This window comes from Mobula hypostoma, chromosome 10, assembly GCF_963921235.1.
Source record: "Mobula hypostoma chromosome 10, sMobHyp1.1, whole genome shotgun sequence".
Lineage (NCBI taxonomy): Eukaryota > Metazoa > Chordata > Chondrichthyes > Myliobatiformes > Myliobatidae > Mobula > Mobula hypostoma.
Window position 1 is genome coordinate 112,375,044 of NC_086106.1, and position 17,829 is coordinate 112,392,872.

Below are 17,829 nucleotides of genomic sequence, written 5' to 3' on the forward strand. Positions count from 1 at the left end.
CTCCCCAAACAAATCTATTCCTGGTGTTTTAACCCCTCCCTACTCACTGATAAGAAATTTATAGAAAATATCACCACCAGATTAAAAGTTTTCATAGAAATTAACGATAATGGCGAGGTGTCAGATCCACACTCTGGGAGACATTAAAAGTTGTAATTTGCTGTTAAGAGGGAGAGAGAGTAGTAGTAGTAGTAGTAGTCATACTTTATTGATCCCAGGGGAAATTGGTTTTCATTACAGTTTCACCATAAATAGTTAAATAGTAAAATGTAAATTATGCCAGGAAATGTCCAGGACCAGCTTATTGGCTCAGAGTATCTGACCCTCCAAGGGAGGAGTTGTAAAGTTTGATGGCCACAGGTAGGAATGACCTCCTATGATGCTCTGTGTTGCATCTCGGAGGAATGAGTCTCTGGCTGAATGTACTCCTGTGCCCAACCAGTACATTATGTAGTGGATGGGAGACATTGTCCAAGATGGCATGCAACTTGGACAGCATCCTCTTTTCAGACACCGCTGTCAGAGAGTCCAGTTCCATCCCCACAACATCACTGGCCTTATGAATGAGTTTGTTGATTCTGTTGGTGTCTGCTACCCTCAGCCTGCTGCCCCAGCACACAACAGCAAACATGATAGCACTGGCCACCACAGACTCACAGCATCGTCCAGCAGATGTTAAAGGACCTCAGTCTCCTCAGGAAATAGAGACGGCTCTGACCGTCTCTATTTCCTGAGGAGAGTGGTGATTATTAGAGATTGAGAATACTTTCCCAACCCTCGAAGCGACATACCAGGCCTTGAAATCCTCTGAAGACTATAATAAGATAATGAAGCTTAAATATGAGTACAATTGCATCTTCGGTAGTTAAATAAATAACCTCCTCTTAAAATTAAGACAAAAGCATTTTGAAATGAAGGACAAGCCTGGGGGGCTCCTGGCGCGGCAACTTAGGGGCGCCCTGGTCTCAAGGTCAATCCACTGCATTAGATTGAGGGCAGGCACCATGTTAACTAACCCCAAGGAGGTAAATGACTGTTTTAAAGAATTTTACAGTGAACTCTACACTTCTAAGTGCGATGCCACTCAATCTGATTTGAATGACATTGATTCTCTTGTAATGCCGAAACTTAGCGACGCTGCTAGGGAGGACCTAGATTCTGACTTCATATTGGAAGAAATAACCTCTGCCATTAAGTCATTTCCATCCGGCAAGGCAGCTGGGCCAGATGGATTTGGCTGTGAATTTTATAAGAAGTTTTGGGATATCCTCGCCCCACTTCTCCTCAGAATGATATATTGCTCTAAGAGAGGCAAAGCCTTGCCTAAAGCATTGTATGAGGCTAACATTTCCCTCATTCTAAAGAAAGGTAAAGAGGAAATAGACCCGGTCAGCTATAGGCCCATTGCACTCGAGAACTTCGATAGAAAGGTAATCACTAAAATGCTGGCTAACCGGCTAAATAAGCATTTGTCATCTATCATTCATCCTGATCAGACAGGATTCATCCCGGGCAGGTTCTCTTTTTCCAATGTCAGACGTCTCCTTAATACTATGTATGCTGATCATGGGGAAGCTAGTGGGGCAGCAATCTTATCCCTTGATGCACAGAAGGCTTTTGACCAGATTGAGTGGCCTTACATGTTTGAATCACCGTACAGGTTTGGGTTTGGCGAGTCACTTATATCCTGGGTAAAACTGATATATGCCAGCCCAATGTGTTCTATCGTAACCAACGGCGACAATTCAACTATGTTTCCCCTACACCGTTCAGTCCAGCAGGGTTGCCTTCTCTCGCTTTGCCGTCACAGTAGAGATCTTCGCCCTAAAAATAAGAAGTCACCCAAATATTGTGGGTTTGAAAGTGGGAGGTATTGAAACATTTATTAGTTTATATGTCGACAATGTGATACTGTACTTACAAACTCAGTCCCCCTCCTTCTAGATTTAATCACCTCTTTTGGCAGTCTATTGGGATACTCAATCAATTGGACAAAAAGTGACATAGTGCCTCTCTCCAACGTCTACATGCCGGTTATTTTGGAAAGTGTCCCGTTTAAAGTAGTTAAAGATCACTTTACTTATCTTGGCTTGGCAATACTCAAAGATCCCAAACTAATATTTAAATTAAACTTGGTGGAGTTTATCTCAAAACTTAAACAGAACATAGAAAGTTGGAAAACCCTACCTCTGTCCATGATTGGTTGTATAAATTCAATTAAAATGGTTTCCCTTCCTAGGTTTCTCTATCTTTGTCAAAACCTCCCCATTTTTCTTACATCAGCCTTCTTTAAAGAGTTGGACTCCACAATTTTGTCTTACTTCTGGAATTACAAGAACCAGAGGATTTCGAAAATTCATTTGCAAAAGCCCAAGTCTGAAGGAGGACTGGGATTACCTGTATTCAGACACTATTAGTGGGCTGTCAATGTTAGGGCTCTAATGTTCTGGCAACAGGGGGCTCCAGATAACTTAGCCCCTGGGGCCCCCTTGTGGCCATGTATGGAATCTAACTCTGTTGTCAATTCCTCCTTGCCAGCCATGCTATTCTCTAAGTTAGAAAAGCCTGGGACTTCAAAAAGTCTAAGTTCCGTTTTGAAAAACTCCATCAGAATTCTAAGTCAGATTAGGAATGTTCTGAATTTACCAGAGACCTCTGTACAAACACCAATCTGTTTCAATCACTCCTTTCTACCCCCATGGCCAGATAAAACCTACCATGCTTGGAGAGAGAAGGGTCTAGTTTCTATTGAAGACCTGTACGTAGAGGGATGGTTTGCAACATTTAGTCTGCTAAAAGAGAAATTTGAGCTGCCTCATTCGCACTTTTTTCGTTACTTACAAATTAGACACTATGTCCAATCCAAGATTTGTAATTTTGAAATCCTTCCAGGGAAGCATATATTTTTTGATATCTTAAAGAACCCTCCTGACGCCAGGTATCTCGTTTCTAAGTTTGTAAGTTTGTTTGATGGTTGTACTATAGCCTCTACTGTGAGGATCAGGAAGGCCTGGAGAGAGGAATTGGGCACTGAACTATCCAAAACTGCCTGGGACAAGAGTTTATCTATGATACAGGCTTGCTCTGTTAACAGAAGACAGCAAATGATCCAGTTTAAAGTTGTCCACCGTCTCCACTACTCTAAACTTCGATTGCACAGGATTTACTCTTCTGTCTCGCCAATGTGTAATAGATGCCAAAGGACAGAGACCACGTTGTCACACTCCTTTTGGTTTTGCCCTTCACTGACTGGATTTTGGTCCAAAATATTTGACTGGTTCTCAAAGGCCTATAAAAGATCCTTCCCCTTGGAAGCTTGTCTCACCACCTTTGGCTGTTCGCAATCCACTCTATGCTTCCCTACAGCCATACAACAGTCTCCGATGCTGGGGATGACTGTCGCTAAAAGACTTACCTTGAAGGAATAGAAATCACCCTCTCCCCCTTCCTTCTGGAGATGGATGGCTGACATGATCTCAGTCATACAGATGGAGTGACCCAGGTTCTTGAGAACCAATTCAATTATAAAATTTTCAGCTATCTGGATCCATTTCTTGCTTACCTAGACGAGGCCAGGGGGCAGATGAACAATATCCCCCCAGCTAATCTCTCACAGCCCTCATTCGAGACTTAATGTTTAGCACTTTTGAGCACTCTGTACAACAGGCGTCCCTCTAATGTTATGTCCCTTTTTTTCTTTTTTTTTTGCTTATTTTATTTTTACACATGTATGAGCTTATATGTCTTGTTGACTTTATTGTTTTTTGAAACCTTTGAAAATAAAGTATTAAAAAAAAGAGATGGGGAGATCTTAAATTGATTTTTTTTTTCATCTGTATTTACTGGGGAGATAACACAGAGTATATAAAAGTAAGACAAACTAGGAATGAGGTCATGGACCCTGTAAAATTTACAGTGGAGGAGGTGTTGGCTGCCTTGAGGCAAATTAGGGTAGATAAATCCCCAGCGCCTGACAAGGAGTTCCCTCGGACCTTGTGGTAGGCAAGTACAAAGATACTTAAATCATCCTTAGTGCCAGGCGAGGTTACGGAGGATTGGAGGATAGTGAATGCTGTTCCGCTGTTTAAGAAAGGCTCTAAAAATAAACCAGGAAATTACAGGCTGGTGAGCCCGATCTCAGTAGTAAGGGTATTCTAAGGGACTAGATATATTTGGATATGCAGCATGACAGATAGATGGACTAGGGATAGTCAACATGGCTTTGTGTGCGGTAGGTCGTGTCTAACCAATTTTATAGAATTTTTCAAGGAAGTTCCAAGGAAAGTTGACGAAGGTGAGGTAGTGGCGGTTGTCTGCATGGACTTTGGCAAGGTCCTGTATGAGAGGTTGGTCAAGAAGGTTCAGTCGCTCGACATTGAAGATGAGATAGTAAACTAGATTAGATATCGGCTTTGCGGGAGAAGCCAGAGAGTGGTAGCAAATGACTGGCTCTCTGACTGGAGGTTTGTGACTAGTGGAGTGCCACAGGGACTGGTGCTGGATGTTGTTTGTCATCTATAATCAATGACCTGGATAATTATGAGGTTAACTGGATCAGTAAATTTACAGATGACACCAAGATTGGGAGTGTAGTGGACAGCGAGGAAGGCTATCATGGCTTGCAGAGGGATCCGCACCAGATGGAAAAATGGGCTGGAAAATGGCACATGGAGCTTGGTGCAAACAAACGTGAGGTGCTACACTTTGGTAGGACCAATCAGGGTGGGTCTTACATAGTGAACGGTAGGGCACTGAGGAGTGCTGTAGAACATGGGTCCACAATTCATTGTAAGTGGCAACATGTGTTGATAAGGTTGTGAAGGAAACTTTGGTAAATTGGCCCTCGTAAGTCAAGTACAGGAGATGGGATGTTCTGTTCGTATCGTATAAGACGTTGGTCAGGCCAAATTTGGAGCACTGTATGCAGTTTTGGTCACCTACCTACAGGAAAGATGCAAGTAAGGTTGAAAGAATACAGAGAAAATTTACAAGGATGTTGCTGGGACTGGAGTACCTGAGGTATAAGGAAGGATTGAATAGTTCAGGACTTTATTCCTTGGAACGGTGAAGATTGAGGGGAGATTTGATAGAGGTATACAAAATTATGAACAGTATAGATAGGTGTAAATGCAAGCAGGCTTTTTCCACTGAGGTTGGGTGGGACTACAACTAGAGGTCAAAGGCTAAAGGTGAAAGGTGAAAAGTTTAAGGGGAACTTGAGGGGAAATTTCTTCATTCAGAGGTTCATGAGAGTGTGGAATGAGCTGCCAGCGCAAGTGGCGCATGTGAGCTCAATTTCAACTTTTAAGAGAAGTTTGGATAGGTACATGGATGGCGGGGTATGGAGGGCTATGGACCCAGTGCAGGTCAATGGGAGTAGGCAGCTTAAATGCTTCAATGGGGATTAGATGGGCTGGAGGGCCAGTTTCTGTGCTGTACTTTCCTATGACTATGTCATGAAATTTGTTGTTTTGCGGCAACAGTACAGTATAATGAAAATTCTACAAGTTACAATAGGAATTATAAAAAAATAATGCAGTAGAGCAAGAAGAGAGCAAAGTAGCAAAGTTCTGCTCATGAGTTCATGGACTGTTCAGAAATCTAAAGGTAGAGGGGAAGAAACTGTTCCAAAAATGCTCAGTGTATGTCTTTTAGCTCCTGTACTTCTGGTAGCAATGAGAAGAAGGCATGTCCTGGACGAAAGCATCCTTCACGATGAATGCCGCTTTCTGAATGTGTCCTCGAGGGTGGGGAGGCTAGTGCCCATGACAGAGTTGGCTGAGCTTTTTACTTATTTGTGCATTGGCGCCTCCATACCAGATGGTGATACAAAGAGTCAGAATGCTCTTTATGGTACTAATGTAGAAATGTGATAGATCCTTTGATGACATACCAAATCTCTTTGAACTCCGAGTGAAATAGAGCCACTGTTGTGCCTTCTTCATAAGTGCATCAGGGATTTTTTTTTTTGCACAGAAACTTGAAGCTGCTCCCCCTTCCTACTGCTGGCTCCTCGATGCGGACTGGGGTGTGTTCTCCCAACTTTCCCTTACTGTCACCCTTGCTTGAGGTGTAAGCCACCAAAAGCCAGCAAAATTAGTTCTGCTCAGACAAACTACTTAAAAGCTCCAAGAAGTAGAAAGAATGAAACTGGAGGACTGTGGTTCTTGGCACTGGGGTGATTGAAGTTAACGTGGCAGATCCAGCAGTAATGGCAGTATGATAGCACACTCAAGCTTTAGAAGGCCAGCAATTGAAGGAGAAATAATTAAAAAACAAATGGCACTTCAGAGTTCCAGTCTGTGACAAGGCATAGAGTTGGAGTAAAGAAATTGTTAATTTTAACACAGTAAAACTCTGGTAGAAAAATGAGCATGTGGAACAATGCACAAATGAGATTTTGACTGGCTGAGTTACAGAGAGTTATTTTATACTTAATTGACATTAGCATTTTGTACTTAATGTATCTAAAGAAAACATTAATAATATGAAATTGCAAATCTTGGTGGCTTACCTGGAATACCGTGTGGTCCAGGAGGTCCTGGTAAACCAGGAAAACCATTACCAGTACTGACGCAGTGAGTACAAGTATCTCCCTTATCACCTACACAATTGACAGACAGAGAAAGAAAAAATATTACTCATTTGAAACCACTGTAAAAATGGTTGCCTTGACTCTTTAAAATTTTCCTTTGCATAAGATATATATATATCTCTGGCCTCAAAGAGTGAGCATCACTTAAAGGTGTTTCAAGTAAAGCAGAAATGAGGGCTCATGGTACCTCTATTTCATACCTAGTCAAACTCTGAGGTACACCTAATAACACAAATGAAAATGGGGCAGAATTTTGTCTGTTGCTCCTATTGTATCAACCTTTCTAATTTTGTTCAACAAGTTCAACTTTGTTTCTGATGTGTAATTCTAAATGTAAGAGAGCACACATACAATATCGGAAAAAAATAGCGCTTACATTTGTTGAAGTTGAAGTAGAATTTACTCGCTGGAGTTTAGAAGAATGAAAGGGGATCTCATTAAAATCTATCAAATATTTTAAAGACTAGATAGAGTGGATGTTTCCGAAAGTGGGTGAGTCCAAGACCAGAGGGCACAACCTCAGAATATGAGGTCTTTAGAACGGAGATGAGGAGGAATTTCTTTAGCCAGAAGGAGGTGAATCTGTGGAAGGCAATGTCATAGATTCCTGTAAGGGCATCAAAGGTTATGGGGAGAAGGTAAGAGAATGGGGGTGAGAGGGATAATAATTCAGCGATGATGGAATGGCAGAGCAGATTCGATGTGCTGAAGGACCTAATTCTGCTCCTATGTCTCATGGTCTTAACTTGGTTGGTGGAAGGAAGGGAAGATGTTTGTTGTACATCAGGTAAATACCATGTTCACTGTTCATTGGATATACAGTACAATACAACTTCAGGAGAGATTATCAAAAAGACATGTCAATGTGCGTTGGGTGTTCCAGTCTCCAGTAATATGGCATTGGCTTGAGCACCTTGTTATGTTGCTCTATGGCACAAATGTTAGCCTACCCATTTTATTTCAGACACAGATAGTCAACCGAACACTGTAGTATCGTTCGTACTTAGCATAGCAAATGAAAAGTAAATCTATAATTGCTCATATACTGTGCTTTAAACAATGGAAAATTAAATACAGTGGTGGCTCTGTCATACTCCATTGCAAAATGCAATGCTATTGAAATCAATAAAATAAAATTTCAAAAGTAAAGCACAATTAGCACCTGCTACTGTTTTCTATGTTTAACCATAGAGACCTAGTCTGAATCTCTATTCTAGAGGTCTTTACAGCTAAAAAGGAATTAATTTGATTAGTGATTAACAATTCCCACAAGATTGTGACCCAGATGAGATATTCACCAGTGTTCAGACACCTCCCGTCTCACATTACTCCAATGGCAGAGTAATCCAAGATCAAAGCTTTATATTTTCTGAACAGTGTCATCCATTCAATGGACTGCTCCGGCAATGGAGGCTCCCTGATTACAGCAATCGAACACAAGGCTGAGAAACAAATGTAAGAAGGTCTTACCTTTTAGTCCAGTTTCTCCAGGAAAACCTGGTGGTCCTGGCAACCCTGGTAACCCTTCCGCTCCTGGCTGGCATCGTATTCCAGATGGAACTAAAAAAATGAACAGACTAATTCAAATTCACCGCAGCGCTGATTAACTTCTCAAGGCAACAATATATTTGACATCATCAATGCAGACATTTGCCCTAAAATCTGTTTATGCAACAATTACCACATTCATTACCAATAGAACTTTTATTGAAGCATTCCACAATGGCGTTACACTGTAATTATATTGTTAGGAATCATATGATACAAAGAATATAAAATTATTACAATAGGTACAAAATGGATTACATGTGGGTATAAACTTTTCCTTTTTTTTGGCGTGTCTGTGCGTGTGTGTCTGTGTGCAATGTTGGCGGGACGATGTCTTTTTCATGCCTTTACAAGGCGCGGAGCGAGAGAGAGAGAGACTGTGTGGTGCACCACTCCTCACACAGACATTTCGCAGTATTTTCCCTTTATTTTACCAGGTCGAGTTGCGATCTCGACACTCAACCCGGCACGAACGGAAAGCGTACTTGGGAGCAGACCCAGCTAGGTTCAAATCCGGGAACCTCTGTTCCAGAGTTCTGCACTGATGTCATTGTGCCACCAGCCGGCCGGGTTATGAACTTTTCAAGAAAAAAAGAGAACCCAGTATGGATAAATAGCATATTTAACTTGTCTAGAATTCCTCTAGAGCAGGTTTTTCCAACCTGGGGTCTATGGATCCCTCGGTTAATGGCAGGGGTCCATGGCATAAAAAAGGTTTGAACTTCCATACCAGGGATTGCTTCGACCTGCGAGGAAGTACAAAACCAAAAGTTAACCTCAGACTCTGACAAAGAAATCAACCCGGTGACTCAGAAACCTCATCACCCACAACGCGGTGGGAATGTGAACCTGAAAAGAGCCGGGTGTGACTGAAGTGAATACTACGGGTGCATGTAAAAGTAGAGAAAGTGAAGGGTGATAAACTGATGGACTTCGCTGAGGAAACAAGGGAGGAGGTTATGGAAGCAGGAATATCAGGATGGATTAATTATGCTGAAATACTCCCTTCTCCTTTGCCCCTTACACCACTGGTGTGTAGAGCAGCAATGAAATCTCCATCTCTGGCAGGCAGGGCTTCCTCTCGATTTCCACCACTATCAGTCATGCAAGTCCTGGCTGGAGACTGAAGGACACCCTCGCACACAGACGTGGGATTCTTCACTGCAGCTTTGCTTCCGTAACAACTTCGTTCCACTAGTCAGGGTTGTCAGCTCTAGAGCTGAACCCCCGAACCTGCAGAACCGGTGGACCACTCTTAGTTTGGCCTCGACTTTTTGACCTGCTTGACGTGTGTGACCCTGCCAAGAGCCAAAGCATAAAGCCCTGGCCCCAGCCAGCATAGGTCTCTGGGTCACTGAGGCACACGGGCACGCAAGCCTCCAAGCCACTAGCTGCTATGTATTAAATTCCATGTCATCTCGCATCCCATTTTAGAAATAAGGCATTCTGCTAAAATTGTTAGAAAGCAGGAGATGGACCTTTTTTTCTTTTAACTGGTAATGTTGGGAATTGCATTGGCATTGAAGAAAGTACCTCACGTGTGCTACGGAGAAACTAAAATTTTCTCAGATACCTTACTTATGAAGCTCAACACTGTTTAACCTCAGTGTTCACCTCATGCTTTCAGCTGTCAAAATTCTGGCTACATGCTATAGAGCTGTTTTTTTCCTTGCGTTTCATTCTTCTGGTCACACTCTCACTTTTGGGTGAGCTAGCCTTGTGTTGAAGCCCAGCTCAGGTCCTCAGCACCTAAACTAGGCATACGCTTTAAAGCAGTAGTGAAGGTGGCTGCATTGTTAGAGCCATGGATCTGAGCAAGTGTTAACCTGAGGACTCAACAGCCAGTGTAACTGGATCTGAAAAGCTCCCCAGTGCCTCCGTCCAGTCAGGATCAATATGTGAACTCATTGAAACCCACTGAATGTTAAAAGGCCTTGAAAGAGTGGATATTTCCTGTGGTCGGAGAGTCTAAGACCAAAGGACACAACCTCAGAACAGAAAGGCATCCACTTGGAATGGAGATGAGGCAGAACTTCTTTAGCAAGAGAGTTGTGAATCCATGGAATTCGTGGCCACAGGTGGCTGTGGAGGCCAAGTGATTTGGTATACTTAAGGCAGAGGTTAGTCAGGGTGCCTTAGAATCAGATTCTTGATTAGTCAGGGTGAGAAGGGATATGGGGAGAAGTCAGGAGGCTGGGCCTGAGAGGAAAAGTGGATCAGCCATGATGTAATGGCAGAGCAGACTCGATGGACCAAATGGCTTTATTCTGCTCCTATAATTTGTGGTCTAATGGCTTTTTCCACTTAATCTGCTATTTGTGGAGTATCATCTTGCAACTATTAGTCACAATCTGGGCAGATGAATTGATAAGAAAAGTTCAGAGGGATGTAGATAAAACACCGGGAAATGGAACTAGCTTAGGGCATGTCGGCCAGCACCGATTGGTAAGGTCAAAAGGATTGTTTCCACGTTGCGGCTATACAAAATATCATCAATTTGTTGTCACCTCCTTGGCAGGACCTCAGGAATACAAGAGAAACAAACTCTTCTTTTCTTCTTTTTCCTATTTGGAATATTCCTTTGCATCATACTAAGACATATGTTTTACAGGTTAATTTAACCAGATACTTAGTTATGGATTTAAGAATTATTTAAGCAAGACATTTACATGTACAAATTACAACTCTGTGAAGACACTACTGCATTAGAAATTTACCTGGAGTGCCATCGGAATAACCAGGGAGTCCTGGAGGACCACGGGGGCCTGGAGGACCAGGTTGTCCTGGTGGCCCTGGAATTGCATATCCAGGTGGGCCTTCGTCACCTTTCTGACCCCTTTCACCTGGGAAGCCAGGAGTGCCTGGTGGTCCCATGTTGGACTGACCTGTAGAAAATGAAGAAAGGCAACATAAATAAGTTTAAGAAAGGAAACATTGTTTGGATTTTAAAGACCCACAGCTGAAATAACCCTACTGCTGGAAGCCATTCTGGATCCTAACATTTCACATCAATAAATATTTAACCATCGCTTGACAAATTTCAGTTCTAATTCATCAATATTATGGTGTGAAAGGCATTGGGGTGCTCACTATGATAACCATAGTAACAGAAGTTCCCCTTCACCCTAAGAATACCAGTGCAGTGGCAGTGAGACAGAGCATTGGAACATGCTTATTAATATTCCCAACTCTCAAAGCTGTGCAAAGATAGGCAGAAAGAAAAAAAGAATTATTTTGGGTATTGTGGAATGAGTTTGAATAGCATTGTTTTGGGAGCAAAGCATCAAACTGAAGGACTTGCCTCACCTCATGTTACTGCTTTATTATGGGACAAACCCACGGAAAAGGCTCAAATTTCAACCTCTTACCTACACTACCGGATAAGAAAAGATGAAAATAGTGAAAAGTGCCTATGTGATTTGCTTGACATTCCTGTTCCGAAGAGCTATGAATTTAGTGACATGACCATGATGCAGTTTGACTTGATGAAGATTAACTTGTTTACTGACACGATCCTAATTGCAATTCCTTCTCTGCTTACAATTCCAGACAAAAAAAATCAGCAGAGCAGTGCAAGTTAGAGCGGTATTTCTTCATAACTCACGCACAATGCAGCGTGAGTTGGTGCGGTATTTCTTCATAACTCATGAACAATGCAGTGTAACTCACGCACAATGCAGCACAAGTTAGTGCGGTATTTCTTCATAACTCACACACAATGCTCAACCTCTCATCGAAGGGCAATTCAGGACTTAGTCAGCAAGCAGAACAGTTATGGGGGACTTGGAGGGTCAGGCCTACAACCTTGGATGCGGAATCAGCTCTGTTAACTTTGATTAGTGGAAGATATTGGGCTCTGAGATACATTTTTAAATTTAATATTTAGTGATACAGCACGTTAACAGGCTCTTCCAGCCCAAAAAGCCTTTGCTGCCCCAAAGAACCCATGTGATAGATTAACCTACGAACCCGTATGTCTTTGGAATGTGGGAGGAAACCAGAGCATCCAGAGGAAACCCATGTCGCCATGGCAAAAACGTACAAACTCCTTACAGACAGTGGCAGATTTAAACCTGTGGTTTAATAGCGTTACACTAACCGCTACACTACCATGCCAACCTTTTTAAAAGCTGGAGCAGGGCCACTCAAGAGGGAACTGAAGCAACACACTCAGTGAACAAAGACAGGTAAATATCTGAACTCTCTCCCAAAAAGCCCAGCGACTACAGAGAAAACCAAGAAACCGTGGGCCCCTAAGGGTTTCAGGAAGGATTGAGCTGATGTGGGAGAATACAGGTGAGCTGCTGATTGTAGAAAACGCAACTGAGGACTGGAATTTTCTACCTTCTAGTGGACACTCACTGGCAAAATGCATTTAAGGCCGCTATCAATACATTATGGGAAATTAGGGAAAAAAGAAATATGCACATCAGGAAAAAGAGTGGGGCTACAGATTAGCCAGGATCTTCCCAAAAGTATCAAAATGTGGACTGTCAAAATATTACTTACAGGAAGAAAAATAACCAAGTTGTCTATTTTCATTTCCCCATCTTCCTCTAAGATTGATATTTATAGTTTTGCTGTAGGTCTGTCACAAAGGGCAGCATGGCTTATTCCAACTTCTACTTCTTACACTCTTCGTCGGCTTGAGAGGCTGAATAGGAATTGCATCCTTACAAACCAAATCTATGGGGTATAGATCAAGCATTTTTACACCTCCGTTTCCTTAATCACAGCTTCTCATTGAGACAGCAGGACCAGGGACAAAATGACCCTCCCAATACGAATGCCAGGAGAAAAAGCAAATTGTATTTGGATTGGGCACAACCAATCTTCCAGTGGGGTGTTGTTCTAAGTAATTCAATATGCCTAGATTTTGCAACAGTATGCCAAATTAAGTTTGCTCTCCCAGGAATGGCCATGTATTGACATACATGCTCCAGGCAAGAGCTTACAGAGGCTGTAAGAGATGATGTGACTCAATACAGTGCAGGAAAGAAGAGTTTTGAGAAATCTAATAGAATGAATTGGGATATCATAGATAACTGGTTTTTGTTAGGATTTTATACCAGTGGAGATCTTCTGGTCTACTTACGCACGAAAAATTTGGTTATATCTGACTGTTCTGTATATTTTGGATACTTAGCTGACTTCACTTTAATCTGGCAACATACATCAAAGTTGCTGGTGAACGCAGCAGGCCAAGCAGCATCTATAGGAAGAGGCGCAGTCGACGTTTCAGGCCGAGACCCTTCGTCAGGACTAACTGAAGGAAGAGTGAGTAAGGGATTTGAAAGCTGGAGGGGGAGGGGGAGATGCAAAATGATAGGAGAAGACAGGAGGGGGAGGGATAGAGCCGAGAGCTGGACAGGTGATAGGCAAAAGGGGATACGAGAGGATCATGGGACAGGAGGTCCAGGAAGAAAGACAAGGGGGCGGGTGACCCAGAGGATGGGCAAGAGGTATATTCAGAGGGACAGAGGGAGAAAAAGGAGAGTGAGAGAAAGAATGTGTGCATAAAAATGAGTAAGAGATGGGGTACGAGGGGGAGGTGGGGCCTTAGCGTAAGTTAGAGAAGTCGATGTTCATGCCATCAGGTTGGAGGCTACCCAGACGGAATATAAGGTGTTGTTCCTCCAACCTGAGTGTGGCTTCATCTTTACAGTAGAGGAGGCCGTGGATAGACATGTCAGAATGGTATAATCTGGTATGCTTCAAAAAAATGTATAAATAAATATCAGGGATGGCACACAGCTCCAGCTACTCAGGTTCAACCTTAACATCGAGTACTATATGTTGTGCAGTTTGCATGCTCTCTTTGTGAAAACTTGCGCTTCCTCTCAAAGGCCTGCAGGTTGCGAGGGCAGCTGGTCACTGTGTGTTATGCCTGATGTATAGGTGAGGGGTAGAATTTGAGGGAAAGTTGATGGGAATGTGGGAGAATAAAATGAGAATAGAGTAGAATTAGTGTAAATGGGAGAGTAGATTTAGTGTAAGTGGGTGTCTGCTGGTTGCTATGGACTTGATGGGTCAAAGGGCCCGTTTCTGTGTTGTATGACAAAACCAGATGTTTCCAGATAAGACACAGAGACAAGGAATTATTTGATTTTACATCCATACAATCAATATACCTCACCTGGAGGACCTGGTGAACCTGGTAAACCTGAAGGTCCTGCAAGGGGAACAGCAATTGGTTAGTACATAATCACATCTTCCTTTCAAAAATAAAGTCCTTAATTGGGAAGGATTTGAATGAAATACACCAATAATTAAAAAAAAATTAACCTATCAGGCCTCGATCTCCAGGTCGACCAGGAGAGCCAGGGAAACCTCGGTCACCTTTCTGTCCAACGGTAACACCCGGTCTTGGAATAACCTGGGAGAAAAGAAAGGGCAAATTTTATGATTATCGGTAGCAAAATTACATTAAGATCTAAATTTCCAAAGCAGTCTCAACAGGGGTAAGGTAGAATAACTTTCCCCATATAAATGTATTTGACAATTGTTATTTTAGTTAAATTCTTTGAATTATTATTCCTAAGTGAAGAAGCATTGTGTAACCTCATTGTCAAAGGGATGGCATGGTAGAGTAGTGGTTAGCACAACGCTTTACAGTGCCAGCGATCTGGGGTTCAATTCCCACTGCTGTCTGTGTGGAGTTTGTACCTTCTCTCCACGACTGTGTGGGTTACGTTAGGATGCTCTCGTTTCCTCCTACAATCCAAACGTGTATGGGTTAAGGTTAGTGCGTTGTGGGCTTGCAATGTTGGAGCTGGAGCCATGGTAACACCTGCAGGCTGCCCCCAGCACACTCACGGACTGTGTTGGTTAAACTACACGTTTCACTTTTGATGTACATGAGAAATAAAGTTAATCTTATCTTAGACACAAGAGGTACTGTGGATGCTGGAAATCTAGAGCAATACACACAATGTGCTGGAGGAGCTCAGCAGGTCAGGCAGCATCTATGGATGGGAATGAACAATCTATGTTTTGGGTCAAGACCCTTCATCAGGATTCATCAGCCTCTCAGATTTTTTCTCAATTTACTTTTGTCTTGTTTTCTTCTATGTCATTATCATACAAATTAACAGCTGTGTTTTGCATTTATCATTTCAGGATCCCACATTCCTGTGTAAATGCCAACCTGCCAGTAGATTTTTTTTTCTGTTGCAAGCCCTGATCCAGTATAAAAACACGTAAAGGTGACTCTTTATTCTTCTCTGAAGAAGTTGTCTGAACTGCTGAGTTCATTCAGCATTTTCTGTGTGTGCCTGTGCTTTTCTGGACTTCCAGCATCTGAAGAATTTGTTATGTTTATGGCTTGGGGCAGTTAAAGTTCTTAATGCTGAAAGAAAACTACCCACATCCCATGGTCCTCCGCTGGGTGTACATCCAGCATACAGAAGCTGAAAACTACCATATTGCCTTTACTGCCCAATTTTGGGTTCTCAACAGACAAATCTTCTTTTTCCAGTTTTTTTTCCCTGAAAAATCAACTGCTTTAAAGCCCCAACAAAAGCCAGTGACTCATCCTTGCTCAAATCCACTCTGAGAGTTTTGAGAACTTAAACAATCTCCAGTCCAGACTTCTTGAAAGGGAAAGGATATACCAATTAAACCACTTAAATCCTCTAGAAAAGCTTTAATTACCTGTCTGGTTTGAAAACTGGGAGTAAACTGAAACCCCTGACATTGTGTTAGAGACTGTACTTTGTTTATTAGGGTTAAATTCAAACCAGGAGCTTCAGAAATTTATTTTGACACTGACCAACACTTGCATTATATAAATATTAGGATAGGGTCCTATAGCGACTATATTCCTGCACAAATTACTGAGAAGCCTGAACAAATAAACATAGAAACATAGAAAATAGGTGCAGGAGTAGGCCATTCGGCCCTTCGAGCCTGCACCACCATTTATTATGATCATGGCTGATCATCCAACTCAGAACCCCGCCCCAGCCTTCCCTCCACACCCCCTGACCCCTGTAGCCACAAGGGCCATATCTAACTCCCTCTTAAATATAGCCAATGAACTGGCCTCAACTGTTTCCTGTGGCAGAGAATTCCACAGATTCACCACTCTCTGTGTGAAGAAGTTTTTCCTAATCTCGGTCCTAAAAGGCTTCCCTTTTATCCTCAAACTGTGACCCCTCGTTCTGGACTTCCCCAACATCGGGAACAATCTTCCTGCATCTAGCCTGTCCAATCCCTTTAGGATTTTATACGTTTCAGTCAGATCCCCCCTCAATCTTCTAAATTCCAATGAGTACAAGCCCAGTTCATCCAGTCTTTCTTCATATGAAAGTCCTGCCATCCCAGGAATCAATCTGGTGAACCTTCTTTGTACTCCCTCTATGGCAAGGATGTCTTTCCTCAGATTAGGGGACCAAAACTGCACACAATACTCCAGGTGTGGTCTCACCAAGGCCTTGTACAACTGCAGTAGTACCTCCCTGCTCCTGTACTCGAATCCTCTCGCTATAAATGCCAGCATACCATTCGCAAGCCATAGACATTAAGTAATATCTCACCAGTGACACACGAAGAACTTAGAGACACAGAAACATAGAAAACCTCTGGTACAATACAGGCCTTTTGGCCACATGTCCCTGCCTTAGAAATTACTAGGCTTACCCATAGCCCTTTATTTTTCTAAGCTCCATGTACCTATCCAAAAGTCTCTTAAAAGACCCTATCGTATCTGCCTCCACCACCGCTGCTGGCAGCCCATTCCACACACTCACCACTCTCTGAGTAAAAAACTTACCCCTGACATCTCCTCTGTACCTAGTCTGAAGCACCTTAAACCTGTGCCGTCCTGTGGCAGCCATCAACTTAAATCAGTTAATGAAATAAGAATGGCAGTGATAGTGACTATGAGTCTACAAAACTGTCTTAAAACTCACTTGGTTTAGTAACGCTCAGTAAGTTAAGAAAGTTTTAACTTTTCTTGTCATAAACATAACTACCAATCTGCAGCAATCCTTACTGACCTCTTCTACCGCTCTCTTTGTTTTTATACTGGCTATTTTTCCTCTCTATTCTCAGTCCTGATATAGGGCCTTGAACCTAAATGTCATCCCCATCGAGCAGCTCAGCTCCCATGGGTTCGCCCAGGCATCATGCTGTTCCAGCTCCTAGAATCTGCAATCTCTTATGGCTACTACAATGTGGTTGACTCTGAATTTCCTTCCATTTTTAGGGCAATTAGAGATAATTTTCCAACTTCCGTGTCAAATTCAAGAAAGGTAAAAACTGTAATTTTGTCTATTCACTAGTTTGTTCAGCTATATCCTATCAAGTTTACCGGTAATCTGTCAAAGAATACATTAATTTGCATCATTAAACATGATGGTAGATACAGAAAATTGTCCTGGATACTCACAGTTCCTGGTGGACCAGGGAAACCAATGGCACCTTTCAGACCCTAGTCACACAAAACAAAAGTTAGTTAGAACTGTAAATGTTTTAGATCATCTAATATTTACTCAGCCTCTAAGAGAACGTATGAAGATATGAAAGAAGCATTCATCATCAAGGACACCCAGCATCCAGGCCGTGCTCTCATCTCACTACTACCATCAGGCAGGAGGTACAGGGGCCTTAGCTCCCACACCACCAGTTCCACCGGGTTCAGCAACAGTTGTTACCCTACAACCATCAAGTTCTCGAACCAGCAC

At 42.5% G+C, this 17,829-nt stretch overlaps 1 protein-coding gene across 2 annotated transcripts in view; it reads right to left on the reverse strand.

The window, feature by feature from the left end:
- The window catches only part of col4a5 (collagen, type IV, alpha 5 (Alport syndrome)), a 314,426-nt gene that overhangs the window by 152,781 nt on the left and 143,816 nt on the right, over window positions 1-17,829 (reverse strand). For both annotated transcript variants that reach the window (XM_063061058.1, XM_063061059.1), the window contains exons 18-23: window positions 17,535-17,576; window positions 14,429-14,519; window positions 14,280-14,315; window positions 10,861-11,028; window positions 8,066-8,155; window positions 6,515-6,604 (exon numbers count right to left, since the gene is read on the reverse strand). In XM_063061058.1, coding sequence (XP_062917128.1) covers window positions 6,515-6,604; window positions 8,066-8,155; window positions 10,861-11,028; window positions 14,280-14,315; window positions 14,429-14,519; window positions 17,535-17,576 — 517 coding nt within the window. The remainder of the gene's footprint in view (window positions 1-6,514; window positions 6,605-8,065; window positions 8,156-10,860; window positions 11,029-14,279; window positions 14,316-14,428; window positions 14,520-17,534; window positions 17,577-17,829) is intronic.